Source organism: Epinephelus lanceolatus, chromosome 2 (assembly GCF_041903045.1).
Source record: "Epinephelus lanceolatus isolate andai-2023 chromosome 2, ASM4190304v1, whole genome shotgun sequence".
NCBI classification, from domain to species: Eukaryota; Metazoa; Chordata; class Actinopteri; order Perciformes; family Serranidae; genus Epinephelus; species Epinephelus lanceolatus.
This window is the reverse complement of record NC_135735.1, coordinates 39,365,482-39,385,440: the sequence shown is the minus strand read 5'-3', so window position 1 is coordinate 39,385,440 and position 19,959 is coordinate 39,365,482. Positions and strand designations below refer to the sequence as shown.

Genomic DNA, 19,959 nt, shown 5'->3' with positions numbered 1-19,959 from the left:
CTCCTGGCTTTCCTTTTCTTCATCCTCTCCTGATGACCACTCATAATTATTAAATTAAATGTAATTTTGGGGAAAATATCCATCTTCTTGGTGTAACGCTATAGTGTCAGTTTGCATCAATGTAGTGAATGTGACAGTTGGTTAATTAAAGGTTTAATTTATATTTATAACACCTGTGAGCGGAGTGATTTTACTGTTACATGTCCCAGTGATGTTATCAGCACTCACGGACGGAATGCTTCTCATCCAATCAAATTACTCGGTCGAAACTAACTGTTGTATAATTGCCTATAGCGCATCAGTAGGATTGTTATTTTGGTTATGACGGATGTACGATAATTTCTCTCAAAATACGTTAATTTTGAGTCTCTGGTACGATAATCCTACATTTCCCACCTGGCAACGCTGGCTGGAACAAATGATAATTTGAGGCGGTTTGTTTTGAACTTTGGTATACGAAATCTTCTTCCTGATGGGAGAAGTTCGTATTCAGAGGACAGTGGGTGAGTAGAGCCTGAAGAGATTTTTGTTGCTTGTTTCATGACCAACTAATTATACAGATTCTCTATGGACTCATATTGTCTCATACCTATTATTTCATTATTTGATGAATGTGTCGCTGATATGCAAAAATGAACTAAATGACTGTGAGGCAGTGGGCAAGTAATATAATCATAACACCTTTACACACGGTAACCACCCCCCGCCTGGCATAACAACTTCTCTGGCGGAAACCCTGCAAATACTTAAAGGGATAGTGCACCCAGAAATGAAAATTCAGCCATTATCTACTCACCCATATGCCGACGGAGGCCCTGGTGAAGTTTTAGAGTCCTCACATCCCTTGTGGAGATCGGTGGGGGGAGCGGCTAGCACACCTAATGGCAGACGGCGCCCCAGACAAACGTCCAAGAACACAAAATTGAAACCACAAAATATCTCCAACATGCTCATCCGTAGTGATCCAAGTGTGCTGCAGCCCCAACATAAAAAGTTGTTTTATGAACTCTGTTTTTAGCCTCACTGTAGCCTGTAGCTCTGACTGCTTCTCTGTGCTCCGCGCTCACGTGTGCGCGCTCAGGGTGATCGGTGATGCACGGTCTCTGAAGAGCAGCAGTCTCGTCAGTACTGATGTCCAGATTCTCAAGTGCAGGCATTGCCAATTCCCAGTCTGAGCAGCAAAGACTTTCCTCATCCGTTGGCATTGCTTTGCATTTGAGACAACTACACAACAACACCACCAGGTTTCCAGTGCTCGACTCCGGTATTCTGCGGCTGGCTGAGGGTTAGGCTCATGAGCTGCGGCGGCTGCTTCATCCAGTAGCCTGAGTTCCGTCCGTATACTCGGGCTCAAAGAAATAAGGCTCAACAAAGAAATGCTGTTCCTCCTCAGTTTCAAAGTCTTCAGACATGTTGGGCTGTCCTTTGCTAAAAGACCGTAGTGCAAATTATCTTTTAGCTACTGTGGTTACTGCTGTCTCCCCCTGTGGTGCATGTGTCACTTAATGTAAGCACGGGTGAACAAAGCTCATGCTTTCGCTGGTCTCGCGCAAGAGTGCACACGTGAGCGCGGAGCACAGAGAAGCAGTCAGAGCTACAGGCTACAGTGAGGCTAAAAACAGAGTTCATATGACGTTTTTCGGATGAGCATGTTGGAGATACTTTGTGGATTCAATTTTGTGTTCTTGGATGTTAGTCTGGGGCGCCGTCAGCCATTAGGTGTGCTAGCTGCCCCCCCCCCCCCGCCGATCTCCGCAAGGGATGTGAGGACTCTAAAACTTCACCAGGGCCTCCGTTGGCATATGGGTGAGTAAATAATGGCTGAATTTTCATTTTTGGGTGCACTATCCCTTTAAGGAGAGAAAGAGGGAAGTCTGCTTAGGGGCCTACCTTGTGAACAAGCTGTGCAATGAACAAGAAGCTCTGGCCTGACACCTCATGCAACAGCCTAATAGCATAATGGATTTCAGTCATTGCTACAATTACACTGATGGGAGACAGAGTTAGTTAGTTAGTTACAGAGTAACTAGTAATGTAACAAGTATTGTAAGTAATTACTTTCTCCAGGGAGTAATCAAGTAAAGTAAGGGATTACTTTCTTCCTAAGTAATGTGCAATGTGTAATACATAAATTTTTTGAGAAACAACACTGACCACAAGGTTCACATTTATGGGTTTGAATGAAATGTTTCAACAACGACTGGATGGCCATAACATTTGGTACATACATTTATGTCCCCCTTGTGGACTGTGATGACTTTGGTGATCCTCTGACTTGTATCAAAAGTAAACATTAACATTATTAAATGTTATTAAACATTATTAAAATAAACAGCAATAGATTGCTGAATTTCTGTGTTGGACTCTAGCCTGCTTCTCCAATCTGGGAATGTGCTGACCACCATCTATGTAATACACTGACTATGGATAAGTTACTCACACAGCCCCACTTTAAAAGATCCGAACTATCCCTTTAAGATCAGAAACTTGGCCAACATGCTGCTGAACTGGTTTTATTTCACTTCCAGTTCAGATTGTCACTTCCTGTCCAAAGTTGTTTCTCTGTACTGTCCATGTATAATTTATAACTTAATACGGGCAAATTGTGTCTTAGTCTTTGAAGACAGACTTTGTGGATTGATTTTTTTACACTGTTGCTATGTCAACACTGTGATCTATGATGATCCTGAGATGCCTGGAGCAACAATATATAGGCTTAATAACTAAAACTGTGTGGACTTTTATTTTTTAGTTGTGCATTTTACATTTAAATGGACTTTATTTTCCCTGAGGTGCATATTTTCTTACAGAACACAAACTGGGGTCACAACCTTTGTAAAATCTCCAGGATGGCCTCAAAGAAAGTTTCTGTCTTCTCGCTGTTTCTTTCAGAGGAGGTAAACATCCAAGCTGATTCAAAATACTATTCAAATGTGCAGATAAAAAAAAAGTCAAATCTTATTATGGCTTTTATTTCATAGAATGACACAAGATGCAAAAATATATGGGTGAGCACAGAATATCACACTTCTGTGTTGTGACATTCATTCAAAATCTTGAAATTCCTACAAAACCTTTCAAATGTTGACAATATGTACAGTGTTTAAAAATATTTTCCACATATAAAACCAGATTTTGGTATCAAATAGACTTTATTCATAAAAATAATCAAATAGACTTTACATTTTAAAAAAGCTCCATCACATTCAGAACATTTATAGTAATACATTTGGTTCCAGCTGGAGTAAAAGTCAGTGAAACAGTCATACATTTGAAAACTGTGGAGAGTGTTAAACCGCAGAAGAAGTTTCATCGGTGAACCAGTTGAGCACCTGTTCCTTGTTCATGGCCACCCAGTTCATGTTGGCCTTGGTTCTCTCCAGTGCCTGATCAAGAGACGTGGCAATTGTGCCCAACTGTTCTGCGTTGTCTTCTTTGAACTGCAGCAACTGGAGAGGAACGAGGGGAGGGCGTTACTGGGATATAAGAATGTGTTTTCCACATTCGTATCTACATAACAATGCATGGAGTTCATGCTTGTACCGTACCTGATGCACAGCACCTTGCAAGCATTAGTCTTGTTGCCAATATTACAACACTTTTTTAACTTTATGAAATGACATGCTAGGTCATTAGGTCCTACAGTAAGCATCCACAAATATTACAAAAACTGTACCTGATTGTATTCAAACTCAGAGGAGAATCGTTTGGTCACTCCATTAATTAGCCCTCCAAAGGAAAATGCTCCACCACCATACCTGAAGAAAAGGCAAAAACAAGACAGGCTTTGGTCATTTTGCAAACATCTACAGGCTGCGTAACCAGAACTGTTGGACATTTTGATGTCAAGACTAAATAGACAAGACTGAAAGTCTACAGCCATGCTAACAGCTCAGTGAGGCTGTATTCAGGCAAAGTGATACTTTGAACTAAATGCTACAGCTGGCATGCTAATCTACTCACAATGGCAGTGCTAACATGCAGATGTTTAACAGGTATAATGTTTACCATGTTCACCATTTAGCATGTTAGCATGTTAATGCTAACTAGCAGAGGATTACATCTTGACGGGAATGGCATTAGTTGCTGGGATTTGGTCGTAAACCAAAGTATTGGACAAAGTAAAATGTTGTTAGATAAAAATCAGAGGATTACCAAACCATCCAAGATTCATCCTTTGGACACTGAGGACATCTGTGCCAAGTTTCACGGCAAATCATCCAAAAGTTTTTAGATAGATAATGTAGTCTGGACAAACACCACCTAAAATTATCCCTTTGCCTCCATAGCATCATGTTTAACCCTGACCTCTACCAGCTGAGTTTACTGTAACATTATAAACATAAGTGCATCAGGGAAAACTCACTCATTGTATATATAGTCCCATTTGGCTCTGAGAAAGTCCCATGCCAGAGGTTGACCAATGGGGTTACTAGCAATGGAAATGATGGTGGAGGTGGCATCTTGCTTACGGATCATCTTTGGGTCCAGACAATACTCAAGATACCTGAAACACACACACAGAGTGAGGACAAAAGCCAACTGTGCAGCAATGTTTAACGCAGGACCATCGAAACCCTGCAGTAACCATTCTCCGTCTGCACAGGTGAGTTAAAATGATTAAAAAATTTGATTCTAAAGATGAAATACAAAGGGTCTTTGTTTATTCATTGTGCCCTCAGAACATGCTGCAGAGTGCAAAATGACCTGAAGGAGAGCAATGAGGGAACAAGTAATATCCAGCACGATGGTAACACTACTGACCTGTTCAGCAGCCAGGGCTGTTTGGTGCAGGACAGAGCGGACATGAGTTTATCAGCCTCTGAAGCGATGGTGGCGTTCTTGTACATGGACCAAGCAAAGTCCCACTCATCCACTCCTCCTGCTGCAATCGCACTGCAGTACACTGTGTACTTCAAGTTGGGATTAATGCTAAAAACAATTGATAAAGATGATAGAGAGTCAAAGGCAATGACAGCAGTGGCTAGGGAAGAAATCAGATAGGTCGAGTATAAAGCAATGACAATTTGAGAATTAAAATGTAAACAACTGCTGCACTAACATGTTTAGGAAAATTTCAGAGTGGCAACTTTTCAACAGAACCCACCCCCACACCCCAACATTTCCAAGTGGTTTATTGTTGGTGCCACTGTTGCAAAGAAAATCAGATCGCTTTCCTCTTTCCTCAGAGCCTGAAACTACCAACAACACACTGCATTCTGTTTTTCATTGTTACTTCAATTGTTCTACCGTCTGTCATTTCCACTGCTGGGGCTAATATTGATACTCCCTGTTAACTGGGGATAGCTACCAATGGCTACCGGGGAAAACGATAGTGCCGTCCTCTTCCTGTTTTGGTTACACAATGGTTGATGCACTTCCTTTGTGCTGTAAATCAATCATTTTCCCAAGTGATTGCGGCAGACAGAACTGTATAGTCAAGGCAAGGCTAAAGGAAGCCAACCTCAACACAGATGGTGTCACAATTCTATAGTGATTACACTGTACTATCAACATTCACTTCAAATTGATAAGTTAAAGCAAAAGAACTTGTCTGTGTCCACTTTGAGAGAGTATGGAAAAGAAAGAAAGAAAGAAAGAAAGAAAGAAAGGAAGGAAAGTGTGGGATGTGAACATACTTGTTGACAGCTGGGTCTTTCATCCACTCTCTGAACCAGCCAGTGGTCAGCTCCTTACAACCTTCCACACCAGTGTTGCAGGCCAAGGAGATAGCATTTATCTGGTTGTACCTGGACATGAGATAATACAACGGTCAAAAGAAAGTTTGAGGAGGGTCAAACCTAAGGACCTCAGAAGTCTGCAAGTCAGAGGCAAGAGAGTAAGATTCCCATGTGTGAGATGCTGCACTTCCGTCCTTGTAGTCTCTTTTTTCAGGTTTATTTTTACCAGTGGTGTACCTTCTTTTACCAGTATTGTGTGTTATGTGTAACATAATTTATTTATTTCTGCACTGTTTATTATTTTTATAAACAGTGCAGCTTTTCAGTGGATCTACACAGAAGTTTTCCTAGAGACAGAATGTAGGTGAAAAAGAAAATAAAGACTCAAAAGGTCAAATATATGTCATTGAGGATTAATGTAAATTAGAGTAAACACCTTAAAGAGACACAGCGTGGAGAAGGTTACTTGAGGTACAGCTTGGGAAGAGTTTTTTAAGAGGATGGGTAGAGTCTTTGGGAATTATCTAGTTTTCTTGTGGGGATAATTAAAGTTTCATCTAATCTACATTGCATTAATCCTCAGGGATCTGGCTTACTATTGCAATGTAAATTGTCAATTTTGAAAAAAAATTAAAAGATTTTATTTGAGTTTTTTTGTGAATCTTGTGCTTGTCAGAGTTTGCCTTCAGGAAACCCCCAGATGAAGGTATCATCCTGTAAATACTACTCTCGGGGGTTTGCAGGACAAACATCAGTCTAGTCTTGATACCATGATGATTAATTATAACAACCAAACACACAAATTGGAGTCTGATCTTCAGGTGATCATTGTAACATTGTGACAGGAGGATATAAACAGAGGTTTATACATGTTAACATCCTTACTGGTCAGTGTGCTTTTTTGGGATGTCTGTCCAGTTGAGAGTGAGCTCTTTGAAGTAGTTAAACAGAGGGGTGACCTGCTTCTTTAGGTAAGCCTGAGGGATGAAGATACACACATTTTGTTAAATTACTGTCAAACATAGAGATGTGTGGCATCCAGAAATGATTACTCAAAGACATGCATTCAAATTGTGTTGCATATGTCAAGTTATATCTTTCCCAGCCCATTTGTCAGAAGAAAAAGTGGGCGTTGTACATTTCTGCAAACATTATATTTACATGTTCCATACGTATCATTTCAAGGATTTTCAAAGTAATGTTTTATGAGCTGACTTTGTCATCTGGAGATGGAGGGGATGGTGGATGGCATGACACCTAGGTAAGATGTGTGCCAGGCTGCGGACCACTGCAGCAGACCATTGGAGACCAACAAACAACAGCACCAGTTGTGATTTAGCACCGAACATGGGTGTTGTGTAGAGACCTGTTCCTGTTTTTCCAGCAACTTTGTTGGCACCAAATGTAGGTGTTTTGTACCAACCAGTTGCTGTGCTTTTAGCGGCTTTTTGGGCACGAAAAGCAGGTGTTTTTTTACCAAAACAATCACTGGTTTACCTGCTGGAACTGTTTCCCCAAAATCCGGTATTTTGAGCCAAAACATTATCTTTCTCTAACTATAACCAAGTGGTTTCTATGCCTAAACCGAACTATGCATTAACCACATCGCTGTTGAAATGTACATTTTTAACGAATCAGCGACTTAGCATAGCATGCCAATGTAACATATTCGTGGTTTGCCAAAACTTACAAGGCAAACATTTATTTCATTTGGGTTGTTTTTTTCCCCATGTTAACCAATCTGCATTCCTTCATATACAGCTTTTGGGGGTCGGCATTGGAATTAATTTATTGAAGAAACATGAGAAATTATGACCATTTATCACAAACCTGCATGGGTCCATACACTTCACTGCGGTCGAACATTAGGAAGAAGTAGTTCAAGTTGCGGCGGGCTGTCTCCCAGGGCATGTATTCGACCTCTTTATTTAGGAACTTGGTAGTTGTCAGAGCCAGAGTTGTCTTCACCATCTTTGCCCTGAATATGGTACATACAATTGTTCAGCTCTCTATTTCAATGTTTGACAACAATGCTTTGTAAGAAATAAAAAAGAACAAAAACAAAAAAAAAACCTCACCTTGCAAGGTTAAAGGCATCATCGATAATTTGAACTCGGTTGATCACTGGAATATCCTGAAAAGTAAACAAGGAATTGAGCTTGGAGGCTTGGATAATTCTTTTAAAGCACTGCTGAAGTAATGCAGCATTCTGTCCAGTGGGAGGTGTTGTACCTGATGTTCGGAGTTCAGCTTGGCAAGGAGACGCTCCCAGTTTTTAGAGTCATAGTTGACTCTGTAGAAGCCCCTCATATTTATGTTGGCCACCAACCACTCATTAGCACCAAGAGTCATATTTGTGTTTGTTGCTGTTTGGATGGAGACGAATAAAGCATCTCTTTTTACTGTGGTCATCAGCCTTGCAATGCTCTGAACGTACACCTGAAATAAATCTTACCTTCTTTGTCAAGAAGCCAGAACATCTCTTCAGCTCCGCCAGACTTAATCCATGTAATGGGGACAATCCACTCATAACTAGAGCCACATCCATCCAGCCATACATGTATATATGGAGAGAGCAGGTGAGTTTCTTATGACAGGGTTAAATATGAGCACATACAATATATTCAGCACATCCACATAAAACACTAAGAATGTTTCCTACTTGTATGGTGAGGGTCTGTCCACTTCAGAGTCTGGGTCCAACAGGAAGTGTTGCTGGGTAATTTTTCCGGTCTGGGTGTCGATGGTGACCACTGGGAAACCCATCTGTAGTATCCAGCGGTTCATGATATCCTCCAAAGAGTGGGGCAGATCTATACCTGCTTCATGCACTGCCTGATAAAAGGAACATTAAAATATTACTATATAGTATTATGACTTTTTGCTGCTCCCTGCAGAGGAATTCTTTTACTTTTTTAGATATTTTAATATTTCTTCAAGGTGTCATGACCTTTTTCTTCACTGAACATGGGAGCAGCTGGTCTACTAGAGTCTATACTGATGGTTTGATTGTGTTATTGTGTGATTTTGGTGCTTTAAAAGGTTAGTTTGAATTCACCAAAGTAACACAATAACACCAAAAACTACTAATTGAGACAGCAATACACCAGCAGCTCCCGTGTTCGGCAAGATAAAGTTATCGTTTTTGTTAAGGGAGTCTGGCTCTGAAGAGAGCATAGCTCAGTTGCCCGCTAGAAAGAACTGCCTGTTTGGGAAGTACTGAGCATAAAACTGGATTGATGAGACTTGGATTGCAAGAGTTGTGTGAGAGTCTATAAAAGGATGCTTTGCTATAGTTGTGACGCTGGTAAATGTGGTTGCCAATGACTTCAACTCATCAAGAATTTCTTTGTTTTGGATTCTTCATCCACCAGAGGCATGCAAGAATAATCAAACTTTTCTTCACAAATTGAACATAACACAGGATGATTAACTGATACACAGATGGTTGTTTGGGGGTAAAGTATTCCTATAAGACGCTTGTCATACCAGAACAGGCTGTAGCACCCGGCAGACTGAACTATGCAAAGGCGTTCTGTGTCTAATAAATTCGAAGAAGCACATGCTCACTTTTTCTTTCAAAAGTTACATAATAACACTTCACAGCTGCACTGATCAATATTTTATATTAAGATATGAATATGACAATATGAAGTCATTGTAGACTTATGTTGCCTGCCATTTGCCAAACAACAGAAAAACGAGAGAAAACAAGTTAGCCACTAGCATGGTGAACATAGCGGAGAATTTAGCAGCTAAAGAGCCAGATATTTCCTTCAGGAGTTGGTGGAGACCAAAATCAAGCTAATAGGAGAGTGAATATTGGACCTTGATTTTTCTGGTACCCAGAAACATGACTCCAAATGAATATTAATGCTTGCTGCTGGATGTTGTAAAAGGCAGCTGTTTGCTAACATGTTAGCCAGCGAGGTGATAATACATCAGTTTTGTGTTAACAGCTTGTTGGGCCGCTCTGAAGTTAGAAAAAAAAAAAGATTATTCCTGCTTTAAGGAACACTGTTTAAGATTAAGGGGGATTTAACAGCATCTAGCAGTCATTAATTTTACGTAACTTCTCATCCTGTTAGGGGTCGTGGGGAGGCTGGAGCCTATCGGGTAAGAGGCAGGGTACACCCTAGACAGGTCCCCAGACTATCGCAGGACTAACACATAGAGACAGACAACTATTCACACTCACATTCACACCTACGGACAATTTAGAGTCACCAATTAACCTAATGTAGCAGTGAGGAATGTAAATTGCAACCAGCTAAAAATCATCCTACTAAGATTTCCTTCAGTGTTCATTATTCAGCAGAGATCTCCCCCTCTCAGAAACAAATGCACCCAGTGATTTAAACCAGTAAAAATAATGAATACAGCAGTTTCATGTTACAAATCAGTGTTTCTCTGGTGCTATTTGGCATGTCAGAGACAGTGTGCTCATCTTTTTTCTGTGATAACTTAAGATCAAGTTCAGGAGGTTTTTACCGAGAGCCAAATTATCCATAGAGGTCTCCTACTCTCCAAATCAATGGGCCCACTGATTTAAACTGGCAAAAACACTGAATAAAGCAGTTAATGTAAAAATTCAGTGTGCCTGACGCTCTTGTCGCAGAGGGACTGTGCGCTCTGTAGCCAACACGAAAATGCAAATAGTCCTATCTATAGCCAGTGTTTGGTTTGTTTGTTCTGGGCTGCTGTAGAAACATGGCAGTACAACATGGCCATATTTGTGGATGAGGACCTGCTCCCTATGTAGAAATAAACGGCTCATTCTAAGGTAACAAAAACACGACGATTCTTAATTTCAGGTGAATATACACAAAAGAAAACATACTTGTTATATTATATTCCTCTGCTGCCAATATTTCCCCTTAAATCCTACACACTGGACCTTTAACATAAATGAATAGGTACCTCACAATGATTTTAAAGGCATTTTCGTTTGAAGTAGCTGTTTTGTGGAGCATAAGTAGTCATTATGATGATGCTATCTTACCATTTGCAGGTGCTTCCAGAGGTCTGTGTAGACTGCGTTCTTGTACTTGAACTCCTCTAAGTACGTCTGCAGACAAATAACACAACGACCTACTGGTTATGCTCGAGTTGTGCTTTTTGTGGTGAACAAAAGAATTAGTTGATGTTCACAAAATTGTGTTCCAAGAACATTAACAAAATACTTAACAAATTTTAATCTGTTGTACTCACGCTAAGTCCTTTGGAAAAGACAGTCTCAGTGATAAACTCTGAGAGCATCCTGAGGACTGCAGCTCCCTGTAATGAAACGCATGAGGATATTAGCAGTGTCCGTGGGTGATATATAAGATGGGACAGAATTACAGCATTCTGTTAATGAGGATCAGTGATTCATTAGGACTTTAATTCTGTAGCTCCCAAAGAGTGTCAAGAGTCCTTGATTAGGGTCACTCGGGGAAATGTGAACATTTTAATTCATTCATTCACAATACATTCGGGTGAGGAAGTTGTGATGTGTTGTCCTCAATTATAACACACCTTGCTGTATGTGATGGAGTCAAACAGTTGACCGATGTCCGCTGGTGTCAGGACGTCCTCCTCTTGGGAGGAGAGGGGGTGGGAGGAGGCCAAGGCATCCACACCCATCACACCAATGATCTCATTCAGAACTATTAAATCTGTCTGGAAAATACACAGAGAAATATTTGTTATGTTTTGCATTATGGCATGAGCGGACACAATTTCCGATCAACACGTATGTTCAGTATATCCAGCAGGTCTCAACCTGGATGTGTTTCCAGAAGAGAACACAACTCACCATATTCCACAGTGGTTCAGCATAGTTGGCTCCAAGATAAGAGACGTATGTGGCAAAGCCCTCATTGAGCCACAGGTCATTCCACCACCTCGTGGTCACCAAGTTTCCAAACCACTGAGAGGACAGAGCTTCATTTTAATGCCAGGTTTTTAAAACCCATTTCAAAGCTAGACACAGTTACTATTAAAGATATGACTGGCAGTACACCACTGAATGTCCTCATACCATATGAGCGAGCTCATGCGAGATGACTGTTGCCACCCACTCCTTGTCTCCATTGGATGACACGCCTTGATTATATAGGAGGGCAGTTTCTCTGTAGGTGATCAGGCCCCAGTTCTCCATGGCTCCAGCACTGAAGTCAGGAAGTGCGATCTGGTCTATAAACAGTTACAGTATTTAATGTAAAAATGCGGTCTCTGTAGACAGATCATTCTTGTTTTCCCGTTTTGTGTGTGTGTGTGTGTGTGTGTGTGTGTGTGTGTGTGTGTATGTGTGTGTGTGGTTCCTACCTGACTTGCTCAGAGGGTAAGAAGAGTTGTAGTACTTCTGAAAGAATGCCAGTATGGGCCCAGTCTTCTCTAGGGCATAGTTTCCCTGGCCCTCCTCTATAGCCTTCCTGCGAGCCCAGATCCTGATCTAAACACAAACGGTCCCTTATTAATTTGAAAGAATAAAAAGGTAAGGTAAACCAGAGACCTGAGCTGAGCTTTAACTCCAGCAGAGGGCAGCACAGAAACACTGTGACCACCAGGAAGGCAAACGACAGACAAGCCAACATCTTGTATTTGTATTGGTAGTCGTGGTTGTGGCAGTGGTTAATAAAACTGCTAACCCTAACCCAATCAATTATACAAACAGAAACTGTTAAATCTGAAATAGATGCATAGATACACAATTAAAATTAGACCACTGTATGGTCCAGTCAGTACTTTCAAAGCACCTGTTTAGTGGACTAATCCATGGTATGAGGGGACCAAGTTCACAGTGGACCTATTCCACCAAACACCTTGAATGCCATGGAAATCCATTGTATTAAGTTTCATGCATTACTTCCTGAAATTAATGCAGCAATTCTCCTTATGTTCCCTCTCAAACTGGGCATCAACATACAGATCAGATAAGTTGGGCACATGTTTATTATAGACCTATGAATGTGAATATTGTAGATGTTGTGTACCCATATCCATCTGCAGGGTTTCGACTGTAAGATGTTATAAATAATTACCAAAACTTCTGCATCAGGAGTCGATGTATTGAATGCAAAATCGGACACAACAAAAGCCAGCAAGTAGGTTGACATAATCGGGGTGGGTTCAAAACTTGTCTGAATGTGTCCATCCACAGGAGCGTTAACAGGCTCTGTGTGGGGAAAGAGACAGCAACAGATTAATTACAAATGAAAAAATGAGGACAAATAAGCTACTGTATGAAGCAGAATATGTTATGTTTGCTGTTGTTGTAAATTAAATCTGGACATACAAAAATGTAGTTGAGGACAGGTATGTTGCACTTTAAGTTTTGTGTCACTGAGAAATGTTGCACATAGACAGTTCACATGTAAAATGCTGCACTGGGCACTGACACACACTGAAACTTGCCATAGTTCATGCCGTTGGACAGAGCCACAGTGTCATGGGGGTGAATGAGAGTCATGTGAAAGACAGCTTTCATAGCGGGCTCATCGAAGCAGGGGAAGGCTTTCCTGGCATCCGTTGGCTGCATTTGAGTCGTGGCCACAACTCTGACAATAGCAGATAATCATAATTAACACCCACATCAAAAGTTAACCCTCAGTCCTTAGATACTCTCACACTGTAGTCCCTGTTCAATCTCTTCTGAGTTTTTTTTTTTTTTAATTTTTAAATTTTTTACTTAATATACTTTATTAATCCCCCTGAGGGGAAATTCAATTTTTTCACTCCGTTGTCATAAACACACAGGTCCAAAATACACACACATGCACAAACAGGACCTATACATGCACAAAGTAGAGAGATGTCAGAGTGAGGGGGCTGCCTTGGACAGGCGTCATTTTCACCTTTCACCTTTGCCTTGCTCAAGGGCAGCGCGGCAGTGCCCAGGAGGTGAACTGACACCTCTCCAGCCACCAGTCCACGCTCCATATTTGGTCCGGACAGGGACTTGAACCGACGACCCTCCGGTTCCCAACCCAAGTCCCTATGGACTGAACTACTGCCACCTTATTATTCTGTAATAAGGTGGTTGTTGATTTTGTGGTGTACCCACTTTCCCTAAGCCTGTCTTTTTCACTTCTCCCTCTCAGGAATTTTAAGAATACATCTCATGTTATTAACTGAAATATTTCTAGGCTGTTAATGAGCTGTGTAGCAGTTAATTACAGGGGTGTTGAAGAGCAGGGAATACTGAGGGGTCCAGGGGACCCAGAGCTGGACACAGGCGCTGGAACAGGGATTATAGATAAAACCCAATAGAGGATTAGAGAAATGATTATGTACCCAAAGGTTCAAAAAATATCACCACTGGCAGTGGCTGTAGCTTACATGCATTGCTGTCTGCCACAGTGTCCTTTTTTGTACAACCACTAGGGGTAAGCAAAGTGACACTTTTCCAAATCCTGCCCATAGTGGCTGTACATTTAACACTCTAAACTTTGGATTGGGATTTTAAATTCTGTTTAAGTGTTTTTAAAGATAGTTTTAGAATTTCATTTTAGTTGTTTTTTTATCTTGTAAAGCATGCTTTTGCATCCTGGGCCGAAGTTAATTTAAATCAATAAATTACAGACATTGCAACATCTTTGAACTTATTCTGCTAAACAATAATTTTAAGTACTAAGTTGCTGAGGATATAGAGCTACAGATTCCTTTTCATTAATAGCCACCATTATATTATAACATGCAGTTGAGAAGAAATTAACTTTAAATTCAAATAGATAATTGATTCATCTTTATTCTTATTTAAAGGAATTGTGTAATATCTTGGGAAATACACATATCCCTTTCTTGCTGAGACTTAAATGAGGAGATTGACACCATGCTCAGATGGTTATCAGTCTTCTCATCTGACTCTCAGCAAAGAAATCGAATAAGTGCACTTCCCAAAATGCCAGACTTTGTCTTGAAAGGGATAGTTTGAAGTGGAGTTGTGTGAGAAACTTACCCATAGCCTGTGTATTACATACACTAGATGTTGGTTGGCACTCTCCCAGACTGGAGAAGCAGGCTGTAGTGCGACATGGAAGCTAAGTGATGCATTGCTATGGACGGGGTCAGCAGCAAAACGGATTTTAGCCACTTAAAAAAGTCCCATTTAAAAAAATAAAAAAAAAATCACTATCATTTTGAGTTGGTACTTTTTTTGTGTGCACTATATTTGAAATATTTTCACTGCTTTATCCCTACCGTCAGACAGCAACTTCTGATGGGAAAATAAAGCCATAACATTGCTCTCTTTAAAGCCAGACTCCACTGACAAAAGCAGCAATTTTAGGTCGCTGAACACAGGAGCTGCTTGTCTACCCCTGCCTTTATCAGTTATTTTGTTTGTGTTATTTTGTGACTTTGGTGTTCAATTAGTTCAAGAAAGACACACAATTACACAAATTATCTGATCAAGGCAGCGGTAGACCAGCAGCTCCTGTGTTCAGTGACATAAAATTACTGTTTTTGTCAATGGAGTTTGTAGACTTTGACAAGAGCTTAGATGGGGAGCTGAAGCCGTGAACAGCTTCCGTGTCAGAAAGGACAATCTGACAGAGAGGTAAAGCTGTGAAAATACTGTCAATATAGTGCATATTTAAACAGTTGTAGATGTTCTTTTAAACAGCTAAAATAAGTTTTGCTGCTGCCCCCCATCCACAGCTTCCATGTCTGCACTCCTGCTTCACCAAACTGGGAGGCACACCGACATCAACCATATTTGATACACCGACTGGGGATACAACCCCATTTTAAAAAAAATCCAAACTATCCCTTTAAGTGAGGATCTGGTTTAAGTGCCTGCCTGTAAAGCTGTCAAGGTGTTAAAATCCTACATTTGTCCATATTAATATTTACATGTTATTTAAATCCTCAGTGTAGCATCATTCTCAAAATTTTTAAAATTAATTACAGTAAAAATTATGAAAAAAAATCATACTTTTTCACCCCATCTTCCATGTATTCACTCCTGTAAAATCCTCCCAGGTCATCGGCCAGCTCTCCAACAAACTCAGTGAAAAGCTCGTACGTGCTGCCGGCCTGCAGTGGGCTGTTGAGTTGGATCACCAGGTACTGGGTAGGAATCTCCAGCCAGGTGCTTTTCAGGCTGGGCGCAGTGGCTCCATCTAGGCCCCTCAGCTGGGCCAAATATCCCCCGAAGCTGGTGAGGTTCAGCTTGTTGGAGTGGATGAGGATGAGATCAGTCTCCTTCACACATCTGAAGATCACTGTGGAGTTTCCAGTGAAGATGTACAGGCCGTCTGCGTTGGGCTCCAGCCGGGGCCACAGGGTGATATTGTAGGAGACAGGAGACAGGGAATCTGGAAGTCTGTATTTCTGCCAGGGTTCCTTCGGGCTGGATGGTGTGGTGGGCGAGGGGGGGCTGGTACTGGGGCTGGCGGTGGATGTAGGTGTCACTTCATTCTTTGCCTTCTCCTGAGCGTAAACCACAGACAGGGCTATAATGGTGGCCACAGCAGCGATGGCTGCAACCAAACAGGTTAAAGCTACTGCTTTGCTGATGAAGAAGCCCTTCCCCATGTCTCCACCAGAGAAAAAGAAGACAGAAGGAAGAGAGTGATTACTATTTATGCCCTGCCTTTTTAGATCCAGCCCAAAGTTAATGGCTGATTTCCTGGGTGGGGAAAACAGCTGAAAGTCCAAAACATTGAGTTGTAAAAAGTCCTTGAGATAAGAAAGTGTCCTGCCTAATCTGTGAACTTTATAATAGCTTGAATATAGGCTGTCGTTAGAAGCTGGACTGTGTTGTCTCTGTTTATTCAGTACTGTAAATTCTGTGGTAGAGCATGTGTGAGTGCGTGCATGCGTGTGTGTGTGTATATATACAATTTGCAAATGTCAACTGTATACATAACTGGCATATCTGATATTGAAGAAGCCAGATGTTGCATAATGAAATGGGACAAAGATGGATTTATAAAACTGCATACACTCTTATTTAGTTTGTTGTGCAAACTCTGAGTTTGCTTTGGTTGACCAAAACAGTTGTGGCTTGAAGAAATGGAGACATTCCAACAGTTAAACTGAAAACACATTTTGTGCACAGTCGCCTATGTTGAAACAACTGGCACAAAAAAGTCTTTCTGTGAAGTCTGGATTTTGGTCTGCAACCAGAAGTACGTTGCAGTGTACGTGAGAACATACAGTTTATCAGCTCTTGCCCAGTGAGAGGAAGTAAAACAGATGCATCAGCATTTAACTGAGCTGAGTGAAGGATGATGAATCTGACAGTCAGACACCTCTTATTACCAAGAAACCACAAATGTGAAATTCTGTCCAAAGGATGGATAGGAAATGACATCTTTGGTGAGTCACACAAGTTTTTGAGAATTTTGATTTTGATATCTTCAAAAAGAGGTGAGTCACATGAGTCAGATACCAACACTGTATTTAAACAGACGAGGGGCAAGCTTCAGTCCTCCGTCAGGGTCTAGAGAGGATGCGTTCAGGCACCATAATGCTGTGTGGTGAATAGGGCTGCCACAATTAGTCGACTAATCGATGAGGATAACGTTATTTAGTCGGGAATAAATCAGCAGTGTGGAAATATGTTGGATTTCAGAGAAAATGAAGGTCAAAATACAGAGAACATGGCGTATGTAAACAATGATGTCATGAGATAAGATACGACGTAACGTTACCTGCCTGGTTGGGCATCTCTTTCCGCTAATTTCTCACTGCAGCAACATTAGCCGCTCTGTATTAACGATGTTAGGCTGAAAAAACGTACATGAAGGCTGAAATTCAGCATTATTGTTCTGTTGAGTGCAGTGACTTAAACCAGTGGTGAGCAGAAAAATAATAAGGCTATGAGCTATGAGTAAAGGAAAAAAAATCCACTAGCCGCTAAGCTAATTTTGTGCAATGTAAACATGCTTAAGCTAACAGTGGGTGACTAGCAAAAAACAATTGTGTCTGTGAACCTTGACAGTTAATACTGGGCTGAATTTGATACGTATGTTGAATTATGTTGATGTTAATCCATGTTTTATGGCTGTTGGGAGAAGTTTGCCCTCAGGACTTTAAGCCAGTTAACCCTGAAGTTTAAGGAAAAAGATTAGCATTAAGGTTAAAATGAAATTTTAATTTAAAGTAAACGTTACTGCACTTAAGCATTTACAATTACTTATATTATTTATGTGTTGTTTTTACCTTTTATGGCTAAAAGCAAAAAAAAAAAGGAATGGCAGCGTCTTCTGTAACCAAATGTGTTAAATGGGCATACAATATCGTCTCATATTGATTGCAGGCCCCTAAATTGCATCAAATCAAAACCGTATCATGGCAGACCTTGTAATAACAGTAAATACCGTATCATTCTCTAAATCAATATAATATCATATCGAAACTAGTGATTTACATCCCCAATGCACATAGGCAAACATAACATATAGTGGTTGTTCAGAGACGTGTGTTATACTCAGGCTGTTCTCATGTACTGTTCGTATGTTTTCCTACAAAAGCATTGAACCAAACTTCGTACAGTCTCAGATAATAGAGAGGATGAAATTATCGTCACAGTGTAGTTGTAAAGTCTGTCTCAAAAAAGAGAACATTTGATGTCTATTAAACTTTCAGACTCGTTGATCTAACCCTCACACTGGCTTTTCTGGATCATATGTAATCATCTCTCTGTTGTGTTTTCGATCTAAATGCCTAAGAAAAATAAAACAAAAAAGCCAAACCACTCTAAAGAGCCTCATCACATTCAGGCACAGCATTTAACACCAAATTTCAGTTTGATGCAATGACAGCTTGGTAATCTTCTTACCTTGTATGTAGGTAGTATGGACTCTGGATTCTGTGGCCTTTTCACCTGTTGATTGTGGAGTCAGATTTTAAAGCAGTGTTGTCTGCTAAGCTGTACTCACTTTTAGCACTTAAGCTACCCGTCCGCTTGCGCCAAGAATTGCGGCAGATCTCTAATTTGAAAATGTGCCTTGAAGAGTTTGAGTTTGTTGCCAAAGGGGAGTGCTATTTATACCAGGTCAGGCAAAATCTGTAACTCCCCCTTTAGATCAGAATTGAGTCTTTCCAAATAATCAAGCAGCATATTGCACAATCCTCAACCACAAAATACAAACATTGCCCCAGTCTTGAACTTGTTGTGTCTTGTCTTGTCTTGAATATAAATCCAATGTGACGTATTTTGTCACATTTGTTTTTAGCACACACCATGTTCCATGCTTGCTGATGCAGCATCAAGAATTCTTGGTAATTTTTTTTGGGAACAACCGGATCTGCTTTTCTGACTGATGTTTAAAAGTGTTTCACTTCTGCTTGTAAAGCTCAGTAGCTTTGGGAAGGTTAAAGGTGCAGTGTGTAAGATTTGGGGGGATATATTGGCAGAAATTGAATATTAAGTACACTTAATAAGTATGTTTTCTTTAGTTTCATCACCTGAAAATATTCATATCTACATATGTAGCAGGTCCTCATCTATGGAGACCATCATGTTGTACCACCATATTTCTACATTAGCCAAACCAAACACTGGCTCTAGGTAGGGCTAATTGCATTTTTGCTGTTTTGTGTTGGCCACCATAATGAGAAGCTCCTCATCAGAAAAACACAGATTTCTTTCTTCTTTTTTGCTTTATTCATTTTTTTTTTTTTTTTTATCGGTTTAAATCACCAGGTCTGTTTGTTTTGAAGAGGAAGAGACCTCTGCGGATAATTAATCTCTCGATAAAAACCTGCTGAATGTCTGGAACTGCCTGTCTCCAACATGCCAAACAGCATTGAAAAAACACTGATTTGTGATGTGAAGCTGCTTTATTATGTGTTTTCGTTGGTTAAAATCATTGGGTTGGTCTGTTTTAGCGAGGAAGAGACCTCTGCGGATAATGTGGCTCCTCGTAAAATTCTCTTGAACATCTGGTACAGAAATAAGGTGAGCACACATTCAGTTATCAGAGAAAAAAGGTGAACACACATCGCAGGTGTTGGGCAAGCTACTTTAGTCAGTGTTTTTACTGGTTTTAATCACCTGGTCCATTTGTTTTGGAGAGAACGAGAACCTCTGTGGATAATGCGTCTCCAGGAAAAACCTCTTGAACTGAAGACAGAGGGAATTTAAATCGGGAGAAGTTTCAGCTGGTTGCAATTTACAATCCTTGCCGCTGGACACCACTAAATGTCCATAAATCTTACAAACTGGATCTTTAAGTGAAATTGCGCTGAGCAGCCATTTTTTATGTGCGGTAGTGACTCAGTCCCCAGCTCCCACGGTCCACATGTCTTAGTATCCTTGGGCAAGATAATGGGGCTGTGTCAC

General features: G+C 40.7%; 1 protein-coding gene across 1 annotated transcript; it reads right to left on the bottom strand.

Annotated features, from left to right (window-relative positions):
• Positions 1 to 2,956: 2,956 nt before the first annotated feature.
• Positions 2,957 to 16,229, bottom strand: LOC117260030 (aminopeptidase Ey-like). Its single transcript, XM_078161623.1, has 20 exons — positions 15,601 to 16,229; positions 13,080 to 13,222; positions 12,707 to 12,840; positions 11,991 to 12,117; positions 11,704 to 11,858; positions 11,479 to 11,592; positions 11,199 to 11,342; positions 10,893 to 10,958; positions 10,684 to 10,749; positions 8,344 to 8,516; positions 8,137 to 8,213; positions 7,914 to 8,047; positions 7,760 to 7,815; positions 7,512 to 7,659; positions 6,567 to 6,658; positions 5,640 to 5,750; positions 4,765 to 4,932; positions 4,367 to 4,507; positions 3,677 to 3,758; positions 2,957 to 3,449 (listed from the first exon to the last, which is right to left on the bottom strand). Exons 1-20 carry the CDS (start codon positions 16,200 to 16,202, stop codon positions 3,291 to 3,293), a joined length of 2,892 nt encoding a protein of 963 aa, XP_078017749.1. The 5' UTR covers positions 16,203 to 16,229; the 3' UTR covers positions 2,957 to 3,290.
• Between the last annotated feature and the right edge of the window lie 3,730 nt (positions 16,230 to 19,959).

Excerpts from the sequence above, each read along its gene's own strand:
- LOC117260030 (XM_078161623.1), bottom strand. The coding sequence starts at position 16,202 with ATGGGGAAGGGCTTCTTCATCAGCAAAGCAGTAGCTTTAACCTGTTTG. Across the intron at positions 12,118-12,706 it reads CTCCTGATGCAGAAGTTTTG|ATCAGGATCTGGGCTCGCAG; the intron begins GTAATTATTTAT and ends GTTTGTGTTTAG. Across the intron at positions 11,593-11,703 it reads CGCATGAGCTCGCTCATATG|TGGTTTGGAAACTTGGTGAC; the intron begins GTATGAGGACAT and ends CTGTCCTCTCAG.